This window comes from Saccopteryx leptura, chromosome 3 (genome assembly GCF_036850995.1).
Source record: "Saccopteryx leptura isolate mSacLep1 chromosome 3, mSacLep1_pri_phased_curated, whole genome shotgun sequence".
Taxonomy (NCBI): domain Eukaryota; kingdom Metazoa; phylum Chordata; class Mammalia; order Chiroptera; family Emballonuridae; genus Saccopteryx; species Saccopteryx leptura.
The window spans coordinates 128,645,245-128,667,453 of NC_089505.1; the positions used below are offsets into that span (position 1 = coordinate 128,645,245).

The following is a 22,209-nucleotide window of genomic DNA, read 5'->3' on the forward strand; positions in this document are numbered from 1 at the left end:
GCATACTTCACTGTCTGTTTCCCACAAACAAACAGGGACATTTTCCTTCACAATCCTAATCAACCATCAAAATCAGGAAGTTAACTTTGATACACGAGTGAAGTGATTTTCAACCTATGTGCCACAAAAAATTTTAAAACATGCAATGCACTGACCTCTTTCTCTTAGGCTGTCAAATAAAAAATGACAACAGCCAATACAACTATATCTGTCCAGTGTGAATAAATCAAAATGATACCTATTTTTTATCAGATTGGCAAAAAATATATTTTTTGGTGTGCCGCAGAATTTTAGTAATGTTATGTGTGCCATGAGATGAAAAAGGTTGAAAATCACTGCTCTAGTGCCATCCTGTACTCAGATTCCATTCAGTTTTTACACATTGTCCCAGTCAAGTTCTTTATAGCAAACAGACCTGTTCAGAATCCCACATTGCACTTTGTATTTAGTGGTCACGTCCCTTTAATCTCCTTCAGGCTATAGAGGAGTTTCTCAGTCTTTCCTTGATTTTCTAGATCTTACCAGTTTTTTTTTCTTTTCTTTTTTTTGTATTTTTCTGAAGTGAGATGTGGGGAGGCAGAGAGACTCCCGCATGCGCCCGACCGGGATCTACCTGGCATGCCCACCAGGGGGTGACGCTCTGCCCACCTGGGCCATTGCTCCATTGCAACCAGAGCCATTCTAGTGCCTGAGGCAGAGGCCATGGAGCCATCCTCAGTGCAAGGGCCACCTTTGCTCCATTGGAGCCTTGGCTGTGGGAGGGGAAGAGAGAGACAGAGAGGAAGGAGAGGGAGAGGGGTGGAGAAGCAGATGAGCGCCTCTACTGTGTGCCCTGGTTGGGAATCAAATCCGGGACTTCCACACGCCAGGCCGACAGTCTACCATTGATCCAGCTGGCCAGGGCCTAGATCTTACAGTTTTGAAGATTATAGACCAGGTATTTTGTAGAAAGCCCATCAGTGTGGGTTAGTCTTTTGTTTCCTGTGACTAGGTGTGGATTATGCACATTTGACTGGCATATCATAGAAGTGATGCTGTGTCTTGTTGCATCCTATCAGTTGTACTTGATTTCAATTTGTTCCATTTCTGATGACATTCACTTTTATCACCAGATTGAGGTGGGGTTCTGATAGTCTTCTGTACTATAAAGTTAATCTTTCTCTCTTTGTAATTAGTATTTTATAGGGAGGTACTCTGAAATGATGTAAATATCCCATTGCTTATCATTTTTAACCTTCAACATGATTTTTTTTATATCAGTGGATTTATGGTTTCCTATTTTGAGTTATATAATCTGTTACTATGACTATATTATACTCAAATTATCTCAGATTTGGCCAGTGGGAATCCCTTCAAATTTGTTTCTGAGTCCTTTTGACTTGTTCCCATATTTTAAGCATTTCCTTGCTATCTGGCACAAGACAGTGTAGGCTCAAATTGTGCTTTTCTTATCCTAGCTCTGGAATCAACCATTTTTTCCCAAGGAGCCTTGGTTCTTTTTAGTGCGAAAGGGTATTTAGAAGCCAAGATCTGTGGCAGTAAGGGTGTGTGTGTGAGAGAGAGAGAGAGCGAGAAAGAAAGAGGGAGGAAGAGAGAGAAGAAATATGAGGTCTCACAGTATCTTCAATTTATTCTTTTGTAAGTGAGAGGAGGGGAGATAAACTCCCACATGTGCCCCGACCGGGATCCACCTGGCATCCCCCATCTGAGGCTGATGCTCGAATCAACTGAGCTATCCTCAGCTCCCAAGGCCGACACTCGAACCCACTGAGCCACTGGCTTTGAGAGTGAAAGAAAGAGAGATGGGGAAGAGGAAGGGGTAGAGAAGCAGATGGTAGCTTCTCATGTGTGCCCTAACTGGGGATCAAACCCATGACATTCATACCCAGGCCAATGCTCTATCCACTGAGCCAACCGGCCAGGGCCAGTATCTTCAATTCTAATCCAACACCACAGGATCTCTTTTTTTACTTTCTATATTTGTGACAGTGGCTTCTATTATTCTTACTGTGTTTATTAATTTGATCAGTCCCCCTATATTTAATCCCCCTCCTGACACCACCACTGTCCCCTCTCCCATGTAGAATCTTCCTCACCCTACTTGGACTCTTAACTCCCCACATCAGGCTGCTGCTCCATAGGTGCCCTCCTCATCCTACACATACTGTAACTCCTCCTACTGTTCAGCCACCCTGCACAACTCTCCCCCCTTAATCTACTTGGGTTCGCACTCCCCACGGCAGCCCTCTCCCTGCCATTAGTGGTTGCCTTCCTCACCCTTGTTAGGCTCTGACACCTCATCTCAGCCATCTCCATACATGGAAACCCTCCTCATCCAACGTGGGCTCTGACACCCTACCCTGGACAGCCATCTTATGAGGAAGCCCTTCTTACCGTACTTAGGCTGGCTGGCTCCCAGCAGGGATCCCCTCCTTGACTGGCTGGGCTATTGCACCTCTGACCCCGTCACAGTCCTTCTATAGAGAGAGGGCTTTATAGCCCTGCTTGGGCTTTGACACCTGCACTGGGCTGTTCCCTGTGTGGACATCCTTTTCCCCTGCTCTGGGCTGTCATAGCTTTCTTCCCGCACCCCTGATGGCTCTAGGACTAAATTGTTAGGGAAGGGCCTGGGCTTGAGTCTTGGTTCCTCTGTTTACTGGCTGAGTTTCATTGGTGAGTTATTTCTCTTCTCTGAGGCTTGGTTCTATCTTTGTAAAATTTAGCCAATAATACCTTTCATAGTATCATGAGTGAGGATTGAGTGCTTTATATTCCACAGCTCTGTTGTACAGGAGGCATTCAGCTAAAAATGGTCACCATCTCTTTAATGTTTCCCTAGACTTGGCCTCAGCATGCCTGGTGCTGCTGCAGCACTTTGTTTGTATCTGACTTCTGCTCCTCTGTTAATTGTGCAGGTCTACTTTGAGGACGAGGACAGGGAAGAACTGTACCAGGTTCTTCCCCAGAGCACCCTGCTGCAAGTGCTACAGCACCCCAGGTGAGTCACTTCATGGGGCTGAGCAGAACACAGAAGATGCTCATCCCAGAGATACAGCCAGGTTCTCATTTCACCACCACTTGCCTCATACTTCCTCCCTTCTGCTCTGGACACAAAACTGTTGAGATGACAGCCATGGAAACTGGCCAGGCATTTGCTAAACAGGTGGCAATGTGACAGCTGAGCTCACTGCACTGCAGCCATGGCACCCTCAGCTGGGGAAGTGAATGGGACTGGTCTGAGGAGGGAGAAGCTGCTAGCTTTTGTGCCTGAAGACAGATGGGGTGGCCCTCCTGCTCCCAATTGTGCCCTGTCCCCTGATACTGTTATATGGAGAGAGCATTGGCTTTTAAAGTCAGACATCATCATTTCCTGGCTGTGACTCATCATTTCCTGGCTGAGCACACACTGTCTCTCTGGGGTGACTTCCTCACCTCCAGAATGGGAATCATACTGTTGCCTATTTCTCAGGTATTTGAGAGCTGATGACGAGTGGGAGTCCAGTGCTTTTGTAAACTGCTCTAAGTGCACCTTCATTTGTGGCAGTGGCAGCCAGTTGGATTTGGCAGTTGTCATTTTCTTCTGCTTTGGGATTTTCCTAGAGTATGAAGACTTGCCCTCAGTAGATGTATAAATTGACTGTTGGACTACTTTCCCTGAGCTTTGGGCAAAGCAAATGCTCTTGTTTGGGGGCTCGTAGAGTCCTGTTAGCGGAATGAAGATGGTTGAGTGTGGTGGAAAGTGAGGCTGGAGAGCTAGGTTAAAGCCGTGTGCGAAGACCTTGAATGTTCTGCCTACGGAGCAGGACCTTTGTTCTGAGATGGTGTATGGAGCCACAGAGGATGCTGTTTAGGTAAACTTCGCACAGTGATGTACAGATTTTAAGTGCACTAGTCGATGGTGGGGCCTGAAATAGGGGACTGACTCAGTAGGGTTTCCAGCTGCTCTTTATGCTTCTCTTTTGGGTTGACAGGCAGGAGGTGAAGATTTTTTTTTTTTTTTTTTTTTTTTTTCATTTTTCTGAAGCTGGAAACAGGGAGAGACAGTCAGACAGACTCCCGCATGCACCCGACCGGGATCCACCCGGCACGCCCACCATGGGGCGATGCTCTGCCCACCAGGGGGCGATGCTCTGCCCCTCCGGGGCGTCGCCATGTTGCGACCAGAGCCACTCTAGCGCCTGAGGCAGAGGCCACAGAGCCATCCCCAGCGCCCGGGCCATCTTTGCTCCAATGGAGCCTTAGCTGCGGGAGGGGAAGAGAGAGACAGAGAGGAAAGCGCGGCGGAGGGGTGGAGAAGTAAATGGGCGCTTCTCCTGTGTGCCCTGGCCGGGAATCGAACCCGGGTCCTCCGCACGCTAGGCCGACGCTCTACCGCTGAGCCAACCGGCCAAGGCAAGATTTTTAAAAATACAGTTAATGACTTCTCTTGGCAGTGTTTTTTATGGCATCACATTCCTTTCTATTTTATTGACAAATTTTTAGCTGTTCATTTTCTCAGTTATTAACAAATTACCTAGATAATTTAAAGGCCATTCTCCCTCATCTTAAAAAAAATGGGGGATAAATCTAAACAGAAAACAGATTGATTTGTGGAGAACCAATTTCATGCTTCTCAGAAAGTGTCAATGCTATTGCTTTTTATTTATTTATTTTTTTTCCTTTTTTTTTTTTTTAAAATGAATTTTTATTAATGGTAATGGGATGACATTAATAAATCAGGGTACATATATTCAAAGAAAACATGTCTAGGTTATTTTGTCATTAGATTATGTTGCATATCCCTCGCCCAAAGTCAGATTGTCCTTCGCCATCCTCTATCTAGTTCTCTGTGCCCCTCCCCCTCCCCCTAACTCTCCCCCTGTCCTCCCTCCCCCCACCCCTGGTAACCACCACACTCTTGTCCATGTCTCTTAGTCTCGTTTTTATGTTCCACCAATGTATGGAATCATGTAGTTCTTGTTTTTTTCTGATTTACTTATTTCACTCCTTATAATGTTATCAAGATCCCACCATTTTGCTGTAAATGATCTGATGTCATCATTTCTTATGGCTGAGTAGTATTCCATAGTGTATATGTGCCACATCTTCTTTATCCAGTCTTCTATTGAAGGGCTTTTTGGTTGTTTCCATGTCTTGGCCACTGTGAACAGTGCTGCAATGAACATGGGGCTACATGTGTCTTCACGTATCAATGTTTCTGAGGTTTTGGGGTATATACCCAGTAGAGGGATTGCTGGGTCATAAGGTAGTTCTATTTGCAGTTTTTTGAGGAACCACCATACTTTCCTCCATAATGGTTGTACTACTTTACAGTCCCACCAACAGTGAATGAGGGTTCCTTTTTCTCCACAGCCCCTCCAACATTTGCTATTACCCGTCTTGTTGATAATGGCTAATCTAACAGGGGTGAGGTGGTATCTCATTGTAGTTTTGATTTGCATTTCCCTAATAACTAATGAAGCTGAGCATCTTTTCATATATCTGTTGGCCATTTGTATCTCTTCCTGGGAGAAGTGTCTATTCATGTCCTCTTCCCATTTTTTTATTGGATTGTTTGTTTGTTTGTTGTTGAGTTTTATGAGTTCTTTGTAAATTTTGGATATTAGGCCCTTATCTGAGCTGTTGTTTGAAAATATCATTTCCCATTTAGTTGGCTGTCTGTTTATTTTTATATCAGTTTCTCTTGCTGAGCAAAAACTTTTTATTCTGATGTAGTCCCATTCATTTATCTTTGCCTTCACTTCTCTTGCCATTGGAGTCAAGTTCATAAAATGTTCTTTAAAACCCAGGTCCATGAGTTTAGTACCTATGTCTTCTTCTATGTACTTTATTGTTTCAGGTCTTATATTTAGGTCTTTGATCCATTTTGAATTAATTTTAGTACACGGGGACAGGCTGTAGTCGAGTTTCATTCTTTTGCATGTGGCTTTCCAGTTTTCCCAACACCATTTGTTGAAGAGGCTTTCTTTTCTCCATTGTGTGTTGTTGGCCCCTTTATCAAAGATTATTTGACCATATATATGTGGTTTTATTTCTGGGCTTTCTATTCTGTTCCATTGGTCTGAGTGTCTATTTTTCTGCCAATACCATGCTGTTTTGATTATCGTGGCCCTATAATATAGTTTAAAGTCAGGTATTGTAATGCCCCCAGCTTCATTCTTTTTCCTTAGGATTGTTTTGGCTATTCGGGGTTTTTTATAGTTCCATATAAATCTGATGATTTTTTGTTCCATTTCTTTAAAAAATCTCATAGGGATTTTGATGGGAATTGCATTAAATTTATATATTGCTTTGGGTAATATGGCCATTTTGATTATATTTATTCTTCCTATCCAAGAACAAGGAATATTTTTCCATCTCATTGTATCTTTTTCGATTTCCCTTAACAATGCTTTGTAATTTTCATTATATAGGTCCTTTACATTCTTTGTTATGTTTATTCCTAGGTATTTTATTTTTTTTGTTGCAATCGTGAAGGGGATTATTTTTTTGAGTTCGTTTTCTAATATTTCATTGTTGGCATAGAGAAAGGCTATGGACTTCTGTATGTTAATTTTGTATCCTGCGACCTTACTGTATTGGTTTATTGTTTCTAATAATCTTTTTGTGGAGTCCTTTGGGTTTTCGATGTATAGGATCATATCATCAGCAAAAAGTGATACCTTTACTTCTTCTTTTCCGATATGGATGCCTTTTATTTCTTTGTCTTGTCTGATTGCTCTGGCCAGAACTTCTAGCACCACGTTAAATAAGAGTGGAGAGAGTGGACAACCCTGTCTTGTTCCTGATTTAAGGTAGAAAGTCCTCAGTTTTATGCCGTTTAAAATGATGTTGGCTGATGGTTTATCATATATGGCCTTTATCATGTTGAGATATTTTCCTTCTATACCCATTTTGTTGAGAGTCTTAAACATAAAATTGTGTTGTATTTTATCAAAAGCCTTTTCTGCATCTATTGATAAGATCATGTGGTTTTTGTTCTTTGTTTTGTTGATATGGTGTATTACGTTAACCGTTTTGCGTATGTTGAACCATCCTTGAGATTCTGGGATGAATCCCACTTGATCATGATGTATTATTTTTTTAATATGTTGTTGTATTCGGTTTGCCGCTATTGCTTTTTAAATGACTGGTATAGGTAGGAGGCTACCCAGGACAGGTTTCCAGTAACTTAAGACCCTGCACTGGGTAGAGCCGAGATACAGGCCACTCTGTCCAGACGCAAGTACATTGGGTAATGCTAACACCTCTCATCCAGGAGGGCACGGCCTTCTCATTTTTCCAACCTGCCCCACTCCGTTTGCTTTATGCCCAGCACCAGCAAATGTTCTGTGACCTGCACTGCCTGGCTTTACCCCCCATGCCCCATCACGACCCCTTTTCCAAATTCAAGTCAAACTCAGACAAGACATTTCCAGGAAACCTTTCCAGATTCTTCTTTCTCATAGAGGAAGTCATAGCCCGTGGGCTAACGATATACCTCACAAATGCTTCTACGGTTGTGCCCTGCAGCTGTGAATTATTTATCTCCCTTCCCTCAGGGATTGAGAGCAGGGACAGTGGTTTTTGTTGTTTTTTTAATCTTTGTTTTCAGCACAGTGCCTGGCTTTTCCTGGATATTCACTATTGAATGAATGAATGAAAGCATGTTCTTGTAGTTTTATGTCATGCTTAGCCACAGACCTTGGTGCTAGAGGACTGACCCAAAAGGTCTGGCTAGGTTATATGGGGGCCGGGTCATGCTAATTTGCCATATTTATAAACAACCCAACAAATAAATGGCTAAACTTGCATTTTAATGTTGATTCACATTCAAAGGTTCACCTTGAATGTTGTTAGGAAGGTCCATGGATGATTAAGATTGCAATTCAAATAATCCTTCTCTTTTATTGTGTTCACTACAGGTATTTTATAAAAGCCCTGACACCAGCATTTTTGGTCTTTGTGGGATCCTCTACTTTTTGTAGAAAGTATCTCCAGGAGAGAAAGGTGCACCGAGTCAAGTGACCGATGCAAGCTGCGGAGCCAGGCCCCCAGGATCTCCTCCCTGATCCTCTTCTGCCTGGAATACAGCGTACTTGCTTCAGTTGGCATACTCATACAATCCTGTGCTTTCTCTCTGCCACCTTGGGGCAGTTCTTCCTCACGTGGTGGGAGGGGAGGGGCTACTGACTTCCCTGAACTGCTGCCGTTCTGGTCAAAGCCTCAGCAGGTCTTCACTCTCCGCGGTTGATACAAAACTTGTGCCTTGGTCATGACCTCCTTATACTCACTGTGAGTTGTGTTGGTTACTGGCCTCCATTTCTGAAGGGACGATTTGTTGCAGTTACCACAGCAACTGACCTGAAGAACTTACTGGACTGACTTAGGATCCAGTGACCACAGCTACAGTTTTACGTCATTAAAGCTGAGAGACCTTGTCCCCTGGTTAGGCCTTGGTGTGAGATGGGGCCAGGAAAGCCGGGTCCTGTTTAGATGTTTGCCTCTATAAACATCTAAAATCTAGGGTTCTCCAGAACCCCTAAAATATTTGCCAGATTTCCTGGTCTTTGCAATATGGGGGACTGTGATACACTTGAACAGTGGACTTTGCATTCTTCCCTAATTTTCACATTTCAGGATTTTGTTCCTATTAAACTGAAAAATATTTGTGCATGTTGAGTCATTGTCATAGCTTTTACCTGTTGGATTTTACATGTCCTTACCTGTAAGCCATGTGACTTCTTGCAGTGCCAACCCCATCCCAAAAGGGAGGGGTGTACTTCCCTGAAGAGCCATGGGTATGAAAGGCTATGTTCTTTTCTCTGCCATGAGAACAGTTCCCAGATTGGGGCTGTTCCTTCCGCCTGTGTGCCGGAATGGTAAGACATCTGCAGTCGAGCTGCCGCAGCTGCCCTGAAGCCACTGATTGTAACATGACGGGAGATAAATGTTTGTAGTAGTAATAGCACTGAGATTTGGTTGGTTGTTACTACAGCAAAGCTAATACATCATTAAACTGAAACCAGCTGCTGTCCTTAAGATGGACTAATGTGGGGTTTTGTGCTGTGTGCTTCCTTGTCTTTGAAGGGCAACATGCTGTGGAATATTTACGAAGAGCCATGCAGCTTGTGGCCAGGAAGCTGAAGTCCAGACACCATCCTAAGCTTGGCCGAGGCCACTCTAAGGACACCCTCCCTTGCTTCCCAGCTAGAGACTCCTGCTTGATTCTCTGTGTAAGAGGCCTGACATTCAGTTAGCAACAACCCAGGCAGGCATTGCAGGGTTCCCTGTAGCTGCTGACTCCAGCCACCTCACTGTCTTGGCGCAAAGCGGGTTCCAGTGTACCTCCTTACTCCTCTGTGAGACAGATTACCCTGCCCCCTTCCAGGACACTGTGAGGCTGGATGAGATGCCCAATGACAGCAGGTGGTACATCAAAAAATATATGCACCTGTCTGACCAGGCGGTGGCGCAGTGGATGGGGCGTCGGACTGGGATGCAGAAGACCTGGGTTCGAGGCCCCGAGGTCGCCAGCTTGAGCGCGGGCTCATCTGGTTTGAGCAAAGGCCCACCAGCTTGGACCCAAGGTCGCTGGCTCCAGCAGGGGGTTACTCGGTCTGCTGAAGGCCCGTGGTCAGGGCACATATGAGAAAGCAATCGAACAACTAAGGTGTCGCAACACGCAATGAAAAACTGATGATTGATGCTTCTCATCTCTCTCCATTCCTGTCTATCCCTCTCTCTGACTCACTCTCTGTCTCTGTAAAAAATAAATAAATTTAAAAAAAGAAAAAAATATATATGCACCTGACAAGGGTTTCGTAAGGCTCCTGGCAGTTGAGGTCATCGGCCAGCTTCTGCTCTCCCTTCCCTTCTGTCCCTGCCTGTCCTTCCACGTGGGGGTCAGGCAGAACCGGAAAGAGAGAAAAGAGACTTGGAATGGCAAACTTAGACCAGAAGTAGGATCCTAGTGGTTGACTTGCTATGACTGTGAGGAAGGGACTGCTACGAGCCTACTTCCATCTGTAAAATGTTTTGCTGTAGCCACCTCATAGGTGTGTCTATGGCACTTCTGTGCAGATACGGTATGCAAAGTGATCAGTCAAGTGCCTTGTACATAATTACTCAATAACCACCTCTTAACCCTAATAGACTGTATCCAGGTGTACATCTATGCAGACTGTTAACATTAATCCAATGGTTCTCAACCAGAGTCAATTTTGTACCCAAGTGGACATCTGCCAAAGTCTAGAGACATTTTTTACTTTTTTTACTTTATTTTTTATTTTCATTTATTATTATTATTATTATTATTTTAGGTGAGAAGAGGGGAGACAATAAGGCAGACTCCTGCATGTGCCCCAACCAGGATCCACCCAGCAACTCCATTTTGGGCCATTGCTTGAGTACCAAACTATTTTTAGTGCCTGAGGCTGATGTGCTCCAACAGAGCTATCCTCAGTGTGTGGGACCACACTCAAACCAACATAGCCACTGGCTGCGGGAGGGGAAAGAGGAAAAAAGAGAGAGACAGAGGGCAGGAGAAGCAGATGGTTGCTTCTCCTCTGTGCCCTGACTAGGTTCAAACCCGGGGTATCCATATGCCGGACCAACGCGCTATCCATGGAGCCACCAGCCAGGGCCAAGAGACATTTTTGACCATCACAACTTGATGAAATGTTACTGTCATCCAGTGAGTTGAAGCTAGGGATGCTGCTAAACATCCCATAGTGCACAGGACAGCCCCCAGTAAAGAATTATCTGTCCCAAATTGTCAATACTAGTTTAAGAAATGCTGCACTAAGCCTTCCAGAGGGCAAGCTTGCAGTGGGCAGGAGCCAAAGAGGGATTTGCCTGAGTGACCAGGCCTGACACAGTAGGAGCTCAGTGAGAGTGTGTGTGCTGATGAATAGATGGGTGAATGAAAAAAAAAATACACCAGGGTCCTGTTCCAAGGCCCGACTTGTGCACACACTGGCATCAATGGCACTTCCAGGCTAAGCCCAATGTGCCCGTCTTACACCTTCAGGAAGGCTCCTGGCCTGCCAGCCCATGGGTCTGCCAACTCTGACCCCTGCCATCCTCTTTGATCTCCAAGAGATTGGAACAGGCACAGATTTAGGAGCAGCCCCACAGAGCAGGGATTCCTGCAAGCCACAGACCTGGCATGTGTAGACCCTACGCTCCAAGACTTTACTGGTCAGGGTCAGAGCTTGCAGGGCTGGGGTGCAAGTACAGATGCTTTGAGTGGGGCATGCAGGACTGGCCTTTACCTAGGACTCTAGCAGAGCCAAGTCAGAACTCCCATAAGGACTCAACCCTCCTCCACCTCATTTTACAGATGAGGAAATTAAAGTCCAGAGAAGAGGCCAAGGCACCAGCATCCTCAGCATCCTTGACTTGAGGCAGAGCTTTTCCACCCCTGAACAGATCAGGGGTGAAAGCCACCACACGTGATGGATGTGGGCCATGAAGTTAAAGCATTGGCAGGATGGGGTGAAGTGGGAGGCCTTCAAACAAAGGCAAGGAGTCTTGAAAAGGCATATGCCAGGGGCAGAGTGTATGCTGGCCTGGCTCGGTAGTAACAGCTGCCATCTATGGAGCACTTAGGATGTGCCAGACAACATTCTAAGTGCTTTATGTGGAATGGCTCAATCACCTCTAAGAGGCAAGTAGCTTTATAGCACCATTATACTGATGAGAAAAGTGACACAGAGAGGGTAGTAATTTGTCCAAAATCAGCTAGCTTGTGAAAAGTATAGCCAGAACTTGGATTCAGGACTCCCCTAAATCTTGCAGGAGATATTAATGGTAACAAGACCAGTGGCTCTTTCCTACTCCAAGGTTATGGAACAGTCTTGGCATTCAGTCATGCAATGTCCCCAACTTGTCTGCCTGGGTAGAAGAGTCCACTGTCTGCAGAAACTCCTGCCAGTGCCCACAGCTGAACACCCACAGCACCTAACACCCTACCAATGAGGCTCCTGTCCACGAGCTTTCTGGGTGAGCTTGAGCAACAAGTTCTACCCTTGCAAATGGGGCATCCTCAGCATTAAGTGCTAAGTGCCTCCTCCTCACCTTCCTAGCCCTAAAGTTTTAATTAGGCCAAGGGCAATTAAGCTTTTACCATAGGAGTCAGCAAACTTTAAAGCTGCTGGTTTAACAGGAGTGGATGCGATGCCTTCACCAAAGTGGTGTCTGGATGTGGGAAGCCTGAAGGTGCCACCCCCTTCTGCTGGCCCATATGCACCACCTCCTCATGCTGACTGTGTGCTAATGGCTAACTGGCCCGACAAGGGCAGCTGCCACCTGCTGTGAGCCAGGCAATGTTCTTTTACCAGGAAAGGCTGGGAGTATGAGGAAGGTCATGGTCATACTTGTACAAGGTCACATGGCTATCAATTGGCCCAGGAAGTCTGACTCCACTCTCTAGTCTGGGTCATTGTGATATAAGCCATTATTTTAAATCAAGTGAAGAATGTTGATTTTTTTTTTCAAATGACCCCTAAGTTTGCAATAACATCATAAAAATATTTTCCCATTTCCCACATTATGGGAAATATCCACAATTATAAAATCTTTTCCTAACTCTAAAACAAAGCTTTACATGCCCTCGGATGTATAACAGGTCACTCTAAAAAGCATTCTAGTGCCTTGGTGTAGAAATGGACAGTGGGAACTCTGTGAAGAGGCCTGGCACTCAGCTAGTTAAGGAAATGACAATTTCAACAGATTTCTGCAAAGCTCCTTTATGAATAGCCCAGCAGGTGTTTCTTCCATTAAAACAGTGAATATTAATGGAGCCCATGATTTACATCCTGAGCTTGATTTACACAATGGTTTTGTTATGCATCAGCTTTTGTCCCCAAGTATTAATTTTGCTAAATATTTCCTTGCCAGTTGCTTCTAGATCTCCCCAAGGAAGGAGCAATGATAATACAGCCTGTACCTTTTACTTTGCTGGCATTTCCATTTCACCAATTTATGGCAAGAGATAACACTGGCAGGTACAGGAAGGAGAAAGGCATACGATTTTAATATTTCTCCTTTCCACAAAGGAGATGGAACCATTCTGCACGGCAGGTGTTACATAGTTCTTGCTGGTGGTATTCCCCAGGAAGGTTGTAAAGCATCACATCAAGAAAACAAGACCCAAGTCTGGTATGAAGGAAGTGTTTCCTGAGAGCATACTAAGGGTTAAGCATTTCATATAAGTGAGCTCAGCAAACCTCCAGACAACACTGGGAAGTGGGTACCATTACCATGAGGACATCTTACAGATGAAGAATCTGAAATGCACAAAGGGCAAGCAATTTGTCTAAGGTCCTAGAGCTGGATCTAGGATTATGTATCTTCTGATCTTTCAACCAAATGATACTGCCCCTGGCTACTAGAAGAAAAATTGGCTTAGTAATCAGGACACCTAGGTTTCAGTTCAACTTGACCTTGGGCAAACCATTGCACTTCCCAGGTTTGTCTACTTTGGAAAGTAAAGGACGGGTACTGTTTTCATACCTACGAGGTTTTTGTAGCTCAAAGGCTCTGATCTAGCCACACCTCTTAATACAGTGAGATCAACCAGAAGTACCTAATTTAGGGGAAGTAGCACCTGGCCTGCAATCAGGTATTTTGCCAGTCAGATGGCATGTGGTAGGTGAATTCCCACTCTAGGCTTATTTCCCATCTGTGAAGCAAGGGTTGGACAGGCAGGCTCCCACTCTTAAGTGCCACGATTCTACATCATACTCAGATCAGTCACATATTTGTGAAGAGTTTAAAATTAATTGGTTTTTAAAAGTGCTTACATTTGGCTAGCCTTCCATACATAAGATTATAGAGCACAAATTTAAATATATACACACATTTGCACAAATTCTAATTTCTCATCTAATTTTAGGCTAACTTGATTAGATAGACATACATAATTCAGTTTTATTTAATGATATCACTTTTGCACAGGCAAAGACCATGCAGTGCAGTGGCTAGGGCAGAGGTTTTGGTCAGTGTTTGGATTCTAGTTCTGATACTTAAGAGCTGTGCATTAGTAAGTTGCTTCAACTTCAGGTTTGCTCACTGGCAGTTTCAAGGTCTGAAAACGGTGTATAAAAGGCCTCACAGCATAGCGGCCCATGGCAATTCCCTCACAAATAAATGACTACCAGACCATTAAAAGCAGAGAGCGCGTATCAGTCTGATAATATACAACTGAAATTACTCAAACACTCAGCTACAAAGTAGGCTCTCAATGGGCTTTGCATATTAGAATCAACCAGGAGCTTTAAAATTCCCCCAAGGCTATAACTAAAACGGGGGGGGGGGGGGGGGGGGGGAGGTGGTTCCAATGTGCAGCCAACAGTGAACTCCCTTACAATCCAGCATTTTCAGGTTTGCTGTCAGAATCGCACCTCCTGGCCTGAATGCTGGGCCTGAGCTCCAGGGGTAGGCTGGGAGTCATTAGGCACACGCATTAATTGGGGAATCTGGTGGTATGTGCTTGGAGTGGGGTTACTCTAAACAGGGGTCTCAAACTCGCGGCCCGCCGAACAATTTTGTGCGGCCCGCAGACTAATCCACGAAGTTCAAAATATTTTGGATAAAATTAAGTAAGCCTAGGGGCCTACTTGTATTTGCCTAACAGCTGTGATCTTGCTCTGCGGCCCACATGCTGAGTTGAGTTTGAGACCCCTGCTAGCAAGCTGCTGGGAAGTCCTGTGGCTGTGGAACAACTAGCCAAGGCAAGAACTGCAGTGCACTTGGAATCCGCTTAGGACCCTGGCCTCGGAGCTGAGCATCAACTACCAGAGGCCTTTTCAGGTTTGCTGTCAGAATCCGCACCCACCAAACAAGGAGCTGTGTGGTCCTGAACAAGGACCGCCACCAGGGCTGAACGGGACAGTGCTGGGGAGCCAGAGGAAACCCGCTTCCAGGAGTTGTCAGGCATGTTTCCGGAGGGGGTAGCTTTAAGCTTGCCCTCATTAGTCTCTTGTTAGATTTGGACATATCGAGACCCTAACCTGGTGAGCAGGAGCAACGAAAGCAGGCAGCACTGCAGTAGTGGCTCAGGTTAGCTCCTGGTTTCCCACATAATCAGGCAGGGCCTTTAATACTCACTCATCATGGCTCTCGGATCCTACTCTGCATGAGGACGGGGTCACCGTGGCACTAGAAGCCTGCTAGCCCTGATATTTGTGGGAGACAGTTTAAAACACACTTTCTCATTTTTTCCCTTTTGGAATGGAGTATGAAACAGTAGAAAAAGAAAGGAACGAAGACTCTTAAGATAGCGTGCCACTACACTATTAAGATGGCAGATGTCACCACTGTTTCAAATGAATGTGCAAGACTCATCCCAATAGTTTGACTTTATTCAATCAATACATGATCTCAGTGCAGAGCTACCTCATTAGAGCCAAGTCTATTGGGACCATTAGCTGATTATATCAGCTATCTGGGTAGCTTAGACTCAGGAGGATCAGAGGAAACAAATGCCTCTCAGGAACCTCTCATGGAAGCAGCCAAGTGACAGACAGCTGTTAAGGATGTTACAGATCTAATTCCATTTTCTCATGTCACAGATGGGGAAACAGGCCCCAGTAGGGGAGAGGACATGTTCAATGGAGGAGGACTGGGGGCCTGCTCTCCAGACTCTTTGCAGCAAGTAGCCTGTGGTCAGACTACGGAGCTGGGAAGGCCTTGGCCACCAGCCACGCCCACCCCACAAACTCAGCTGAGGGAAGGAAAGTGACTCTCATCTTGGAGGGCCAGGACGAGAAGTCAGCTCCTTCTTGCTTCCCTGCCTAACAGAAGCTTTCACATTGAGATAGAAAAGGAATGGTATGTGGCAGCATTGGCCAGTCCAGAAAAAGGGACTAAGTTAATGACTTTAAATACAAATAGCTTGAACAAATGAGTAGATAAAAATTGGTTTCCTTAACATGTGCTCACCTTCTACAAGAGGCCCTGTTTCTGGAGAAACCAGCGCCAGAAAGGAATACAGGAAAGGCAGCATTAGAATGAACTCCAAGGGAACGAGAGATGAGGCAGGGACAGATTAGGTGCATTTAGACAACCTGCACTTGGCTTAGTAACTCCACGACTGCTTCTCTGGTGAGGAAGACCACCTCATTGGTGTTCTGGCACCAAACCTCAAAATGGGCAGGGTCCTCTAAGGCCCTCTTGCCGGTGATGATCACAAAGGGGTAGCCAAATTTGTTGGCATCTTTCAGTCTGTTTCCAATGGTCAGATGGGTCCTGTCGTCCAGCAGGACCTCCCCATGAAGCTGCGGCACCGCCTCTGTCACATGGTCATACAGGTGCTCGGTGAGCTCTGCAGCCACCTCCTCCTTACTGCCCTTCTTTGGGGGGATGAGGCAGACTTGGTAAGGAGCCAGCAGGCCAGGCCAGCGAATGCAGTCTTCTGTAGAAAGAATCTCAATAGCAGCAGCCAAGATCCGTGTCACACCTAAGCCATAACACCCCATTTCAGCCAGGGATGGTTTGCCATGGATGTTAATAAACTGGGCATTGAAAATGGAGGAGTACTTGGTGCCCAGGTAAAATGTGTGCCCCACCTCAACGCCTTTGGTTTTGGTCAGTGGTCCCTGGCAAGCAGGGCAGTTCGTTTGTGACAAGTCTAGTGTCTCCATGTTGGCAGAGAAGCTGCAGCGGGGACAAATTGCAAGCAAGTCCTCTCCAATATCCACTGGTAGCTGGAACTCATGAGACATTGTGCCCCCGATGCTGCCCACGTCTGCCTGGACCTTGAGGCAATGCAGCCCCAGCCTGTCAAACAGGCTGCTGTAGGCATCACACACCAGGCTGTAGGTCTGTCGGGCAGCCTCTGGGGAGGAGTCGAAGGTGTACATGTCCTTCATGTAAAACTCTCGGCCACGGAGAAGACCAAAGCGGGGCCTGGGCTCATCCCGAAACTTCCTTGTCACCTGGTACAGCAGGAATGGGAACTGCTTGTAGGACAGTGTCTTCTGGGAGGCGACCAGGGCTGTAATGGCTTCCTCGTGAGTTGGTCCTAAGCAGTATTCCTTGCCGTGTCTGTCTCTAAGTCTTAGCAGCTCCTTGCCCATCAAGTCCCACCGGTTGGTGGCTTGCCAGAGCTCTGCTGGGCTGAGGCTGGGCATGTTGACCTTCTGCCCACCAATGGCTTGCATCTCCTGGTCAATCACCCGCACCAGCTTCTCCATGGCACGAACAGTATAAGGCAGGAGGTAGTAACAGCCAGAGCTTGCTGGGTGTATCAGGCCCACCTGCAGCATCAGCCGCTGGCTCTTACAGCTCAGGTTGCCAGATTTGCCTTCCAAGGAAAGCATCTGGTCTTCCCGAAGGTTCTGAGGCTGGAACATACGGGACAGCACCAAGCGCTTCCCTCTCCCTGGGGCACAGCAGTGAAACCTGCGGGGAACGTACCCAGAGCGCTGGTGGGTGCAGGTGGCCAGGGTGGGCAGTGCTCTACATCTTGTCAGCAGCCCTTCCATGACACCCTGGCACAGGGACGCACTTGTGCCTGGAGAAAAATGAGTTGTGCAGAAATAAGTGTTAACTGTGTCTGACACCTTAAAGTTGTCAGCTCAGTCTGGCGTCCAACAACCTTCTAAGACAGCCACTGATTCTGCAGATGCAAATCTTTTCATTTCCAATTTCCTAATAGATCCAAGTACTATACTGCTCACAAAAATTAGGGGATATTTCAAAATGAATATGAAGCAATAAAAAAAAGCATTTGATATTTTTTTTATTAAACAAGAACATCAGAAAAGCAAACATCAAGTCAAAGAAAGTTCAATTATGCAAATGAGATGCAAAACCAACTTTTATTTCATTGGTGAAAATGCATTATACAAAAGGCTGAAAGTACTGGAGTATCTGCACATTCCTTGATCCCCTAATTTTTGTGAGCAGTATACTTTTCTTACCTCTTACAGCCACGTAAAAACAAATCAATATTTTCCCACTTATTAAAATATAACAGCATACTGTGAAGAGACATGTGCAGCTTGGGACATGTGACTTAACCCCTCTGTGCTCAGTTTCTTCATCTGTAAAATGCTAATACAATAGAACCTACCTTATAGGTTCACCGTGTGAATTTAGAAGAGTTATAAAAAGTTATTGGAACAGCCATGGCCGGATAACTTGGTTTGTTAGAGCATTGTCCCGAAGCACAGAGGTTGCCAGTTCAATCCCTGGTCAGGGCACATACAGGAAGAGATCCATGTTCCTGTCTCTCTCTCTCCCTTTCTCTCTCGCTAAAATCAATAAATAAAAATTTTAAAAAATGTTATTAGAAATTTGGCAGGAAAATTGAATAAAGTGCTTATAACAGTAATTGGTATACTAGTAAGAGGCACAAAGAATTCACTATTATCATTATGCCCAACTCACGGAAAGGGAGGGGAGGCTCTGAGGTGTTACTGTGTCAAGTGAGTTGACAGATGAGCACAGGGCCACATCTGGAGTCTCCATCCACGAAGTCTCCATTACGTACCATGCTGCATAAAACAGCAATGGAACTCCAAACCTAGTTCTAAGAACCAGCTCGGCGGTCACTGGCTGGTGACCCCGTCCGTCAAAGGATTCCATTTTCCGGACCTCAGTTTTTCCATATGTAAAATGGGAAGTCTGGCTCAGCCACCAGGTGATCCCTGAAGGTCTTTCCAGGGCTGGCATTTCTAGGAACACCTCACGCCTGAGGTAGACAAGGGAGGAAGTCTAGATCTCAATTTTCCATAGAGGAAAATTAGCCTAGGTGAGAAGTATCCAAAAGTTTATGTGACTGTGACCCCCCCAACCCAAAAACGATGCACGTGGGAAAGCGGACACCAGGGTCCTAGGTGTGCGCGCCCAGAGCCCTCTCTTCATTCGGCCGCCCCTCGCAGGTTCCTCAGCCCTCGCTGTCACCCACGCTCACCAACTGCAGCCCCAGCCAACGCCTCCTATAAGACCACCGTACCGGGCCAACACGCCTGCGCCGGGAGCAGGCGTGGGGAGGGAGTGCCTTCCCAAACTCCGCCTCCTGCCTTTCTAGCCAATCACAAGCTGTTCTCAGTAGGCTAGCCCCACTCAACTTGTAGACAAGTGAGAAGTTTTCCGGAAGGAAGCTCAGCCAAGGAGAAAGAACTCGACTCTCCCCAAGATCAAAGTGGCCGGATCACCGTCCCGGAAGTGCTCTCTAGGACTTACGGAGGCGTAACTCTATGGTCAAAGACTGTTTTCCGGGTTTTCAGTCTGGTGTTCCCTCCCACGGCTAGGGCCCGCCCCGCTCTCTGACTAGAACCGCTGGCGATAATGTAACTATGACAACAGCCGGCCTTGTTTGAAATCTACCCCGTTATTTTACAGGCTTTCAATTTAAATAGAGTAAACATTTTTAAACAATTGGAAAAAGGAAGTCTTTAAGACGCTAAATCAAACTTTCACTGATAAAATATTTTTTGAGCAGCTACCATGTGCCAGCTACTGTTGTAGCAACTGGGAATAATGAACAAAAACAAACAAAATTCCCTGTATTCAATGTAGCTGACCTTCTAATGGATAAACAAATACAGTGAAACTAAGGGGAGGCCAGAGAACTCAGAGAAAAGATATTTTAAAGCAATTAATTTAAAAATTAATGCAAAAAGTCCATGGTGAACAAATTATCAAAATTTTATATGAAGACAGGATCCATCAGTCAGATGCTGTTAAATACTATGGAGAAAAATTAATTAGGGAAGGGCACAGGTGGTTGTCAAGTGGTTGCAATTTAAAATAGAATGATCAAGAGAGCATCATTGAGAAGGTCCCATTTCAGCAAAGACTTGAAGGAGATGAGAGAGCTTTGCAGAAATGTAGGGGAAGAATGTTCTAGACACTGGGCACAAGTGTAGATGACTGAGGTAGGAGCTGCATGTCATATAACTCTCCCTGAGTAATAACAGCTATAGTTTATTGAGTGCATGAAATGTATCATATCCAATGCAGTACACTGGTGATTGTTATTTTTTTTTAATAAAAAAAATTTTCCCATTGATTTGAGAGACAGAAAGAGTGAGAGAAGCATCAACTTGGTTGTTCCAGTTAATGTTCCTTTCTTTTATTTAGTTTTTTAGTTGTGCACTCATTGATTGCTTCTTGTACTGCCCGGACCAGGGATCAAGCTAGTGACCTCAGTGCACTAGGAAGACACTTTATCCACTGAGCCACCCGGGATTACACTAGTGAATTTGATAATGGCTCCAAGAACCTCTCAGCTTATCCTGGATCTGCTAGGAAAAACACCATGTGATCAGTGGTGTAATGGGAGCTGAAAAATCTCCTGAGGGAATGAATGCTGGGAAAGAAGGCTTCACTGAGGAGGTGAGCTTGAAGCTGAACCTGAAATATGAATGTGGTTAACCAGGACAAGAATGGCAGAGGGAATGAACTAGAATGTCCAGGCAGAGGGACCAGAACACGCACCGGCACGGAATCAGGAAATGATGAGCATGTGTGAGGGAAGCATGGGGTGTGGTCAGGTTTACATCTTTTCCCACGAATCAGAACACAGTGCTTCTCAACCTTGACTGCACTGGAATCACCATATGTACCCAAGCCCAGTCCCTGAGATGCTGGTTATCAATCTGGGTGGGTCTGGGCATCAGTACTTTATAGTTCCCCAGATCCTAGTGTGCAGCTGAGTCTGGATCTGCTGGCCTCAAGAAAAGGCACTAGACAGCCAGGTGTAGGGTAGGTAGGACAGATGATTGATGCATATTATCATCTCAGTCTTACAGCTGAGGAAAATACAGCTTGGGTGGACCACACAACTGCTGTCCGCCCAACCAGCTTGGAGGCTGGACAGAATTGGGCTGGACCTGAGCTCTTTTGATTTAAGAGTGTGGCTCAGTCTCTGCAACCCAACACTGTGGTCCAGGCTTTCTCCAAGGAGTGCAGTCCCAAAGGTTTTACTGAGGCAATATTCCCCACACTTCCTCCTTAGAGGCAGGAGTTGAATAATCTTTGGTATATTTTGGGATCCAAAGTAGCCTTATAGTTCTCCCTGCTCCCTGTGTACATTATTACATCCCTTCCAATCCTGGAAAAGCCAGCATCCGTCCTCTGCACCCTGAGGTGTTAATTATTTCTCAATTAGCAGTTCCCAGGCTGTAGAGCATAGTGGTATGGAGAGGCCTAATGACTTGCTGTGTTTATACACCCCACATCTTCAGAGCACTTTACCAATGGTAACTAATTAATGCTCACGACCCCCTTGGGAGGCAGGCTGGGAACTGCTGCATTTTACTTCAAGTTTGCAGGAGGCTCTACAGCCTGGAGCTGCAGAGCCTGCTCAAGCCAGCCATGGTCAGAATAAATTTGTTCCCCATTGAGGAAGTCCAGTGTGAGGGAGACTAAGAATGTAGCCACATCGCTGCTAGCAACTTCTTGTGTGACACGTCAATCAATCAGTTGATCAGTCATTCATTGGGTGATTTATAGAGTTCATTCATGGTTAAAATTCTACAAGTTCCCTAAAACAGAAAAAAAAATCTCACAGAACAAATTATTCATTGTCATTTAAAACAAAACAAAAGGACCCAACACTTGCCTTGGTGTCCCTTAGCCCTGGGGACAACCTACTTCACACTCAATGGTTTCCCTTGGCCACTGGCCAGACTGGTTTTGCTCTTTCCTGTGCCTTGAACACAGAGCCTGGCCCAGAAGGAAGATAAGCAAAGGGTTTTGCTTTTTGTTTGTTGTTGTAATATATCAATCAGTAAATGAATGGATGGTTTGTCTCTCTTTCAGGTTGGAGCTCCTTTGAGGACACAGTGCGTCATCCCTGCATCCAGAACCCATGCACTACATGGAGAGGGGCTCCAAATGTGTGCTGAATGAGTAAGTAAAAGCAGAGTTAATGGGGAACTCCTTGACCTCAAATTGCTCACAGCGTTCTGGAGAGACTGCCTCTCAAAAGTGTAGTCCCAATAGCCTGTGGTAAGAAGCTGCGAGGAGGGAAAAGCAAGATGATGAGGGAGCATCTTGCTTACAAGAATGGGGGTGGTGGAATCAGGAGGGCTTCTTGGAGGAGGGCACATGGAATTGGATCTTAAAGGATAATGAGTTTTTCGGGCTAAAGGGGGGATAGAATGACATTCTAGTCGGGGGGCAGTAAGTCACATCTGGCTGTAAATAAGAAGGCTTAAAGATAGTTGTGGCTGGAACACAAGAACACTCAGTGTGAGAAAGCACCACTGG

The 22,209-nt window shown here is 45.6% G+C and overlaps 2 protein-coding genes across 3 annotated transcripts in view; one reads left to right on the forward strand and one right to left on the reverse strand.

Moving 5' to 3' along the window:
• The window catches only part of TTC4 (tetratricopeptide repeat domain 4), a 30,999-nt gene extending 21,978 nt beyond the window's left edge, over positions 1-9,021 (forward strand). The window contains exons 9-10 of the mRNA XM_066376379.1: positions 2,916-2,998; positions 7,905-9,021. Coding sequence (XP_066232476.1) covers positions 2,916-2,998; positions 7,905-8,007 — 186 coding nt within the window. The 3' untranslated portion in view covers positions 8,008-9,021. The remainder of the gene's footprint in view (positions 1-2,915; positions 2,999-7,904) is intronic.
• A 6,311-nt stretch (positions 9,022-15,332) lies between these two features.
• On the reverse strand, positions 15,333-19,088 carry PARS2 (prolyl-tRNA synthetase 2, mitochondrial). Of its 2 annotated transcripts, none has more exons than XM_066376381.1 (3): positions 18,947-19,088; positions 18,062-18,242; positions 15,333-17,500 (listed from the first exon to the last, which is right to left on the reverse strand). In XM_066376381.1, exon 3 carries the CDS (start codon positions 17,469-17,471, stop codon positions 16,044-16,046), a length of 1,428 nt encoding a protein of 475 aa, XP_066232478.1. In that variant the 5' UTR covers positions 17,472-17,500; positions 18,062-18,242; positions 18,947-19,088; the 3' UTR covers positions 15,333-16,043. The 2 variants fall into 2 exon arrangements, with proteins under 2 accessions (XP_066232478.1, XP_066232477.1); XM_066376380.1 differs by having other exon boundaries at positions 18,905-19,088.
• Between the last annotated feature and the right edge of the window lie 3,121 nt (positions 19,089-22,209).

Excerpts from the sequence above, each read along its gene's own strand:
- PARS2 (XM_066376381.1), bottom strand. The coding sequence starts at position 17,471 with ATGGAAGGGCTGCTGACAAGATGTAGAGCACTGCCCACCCTGGCCACC.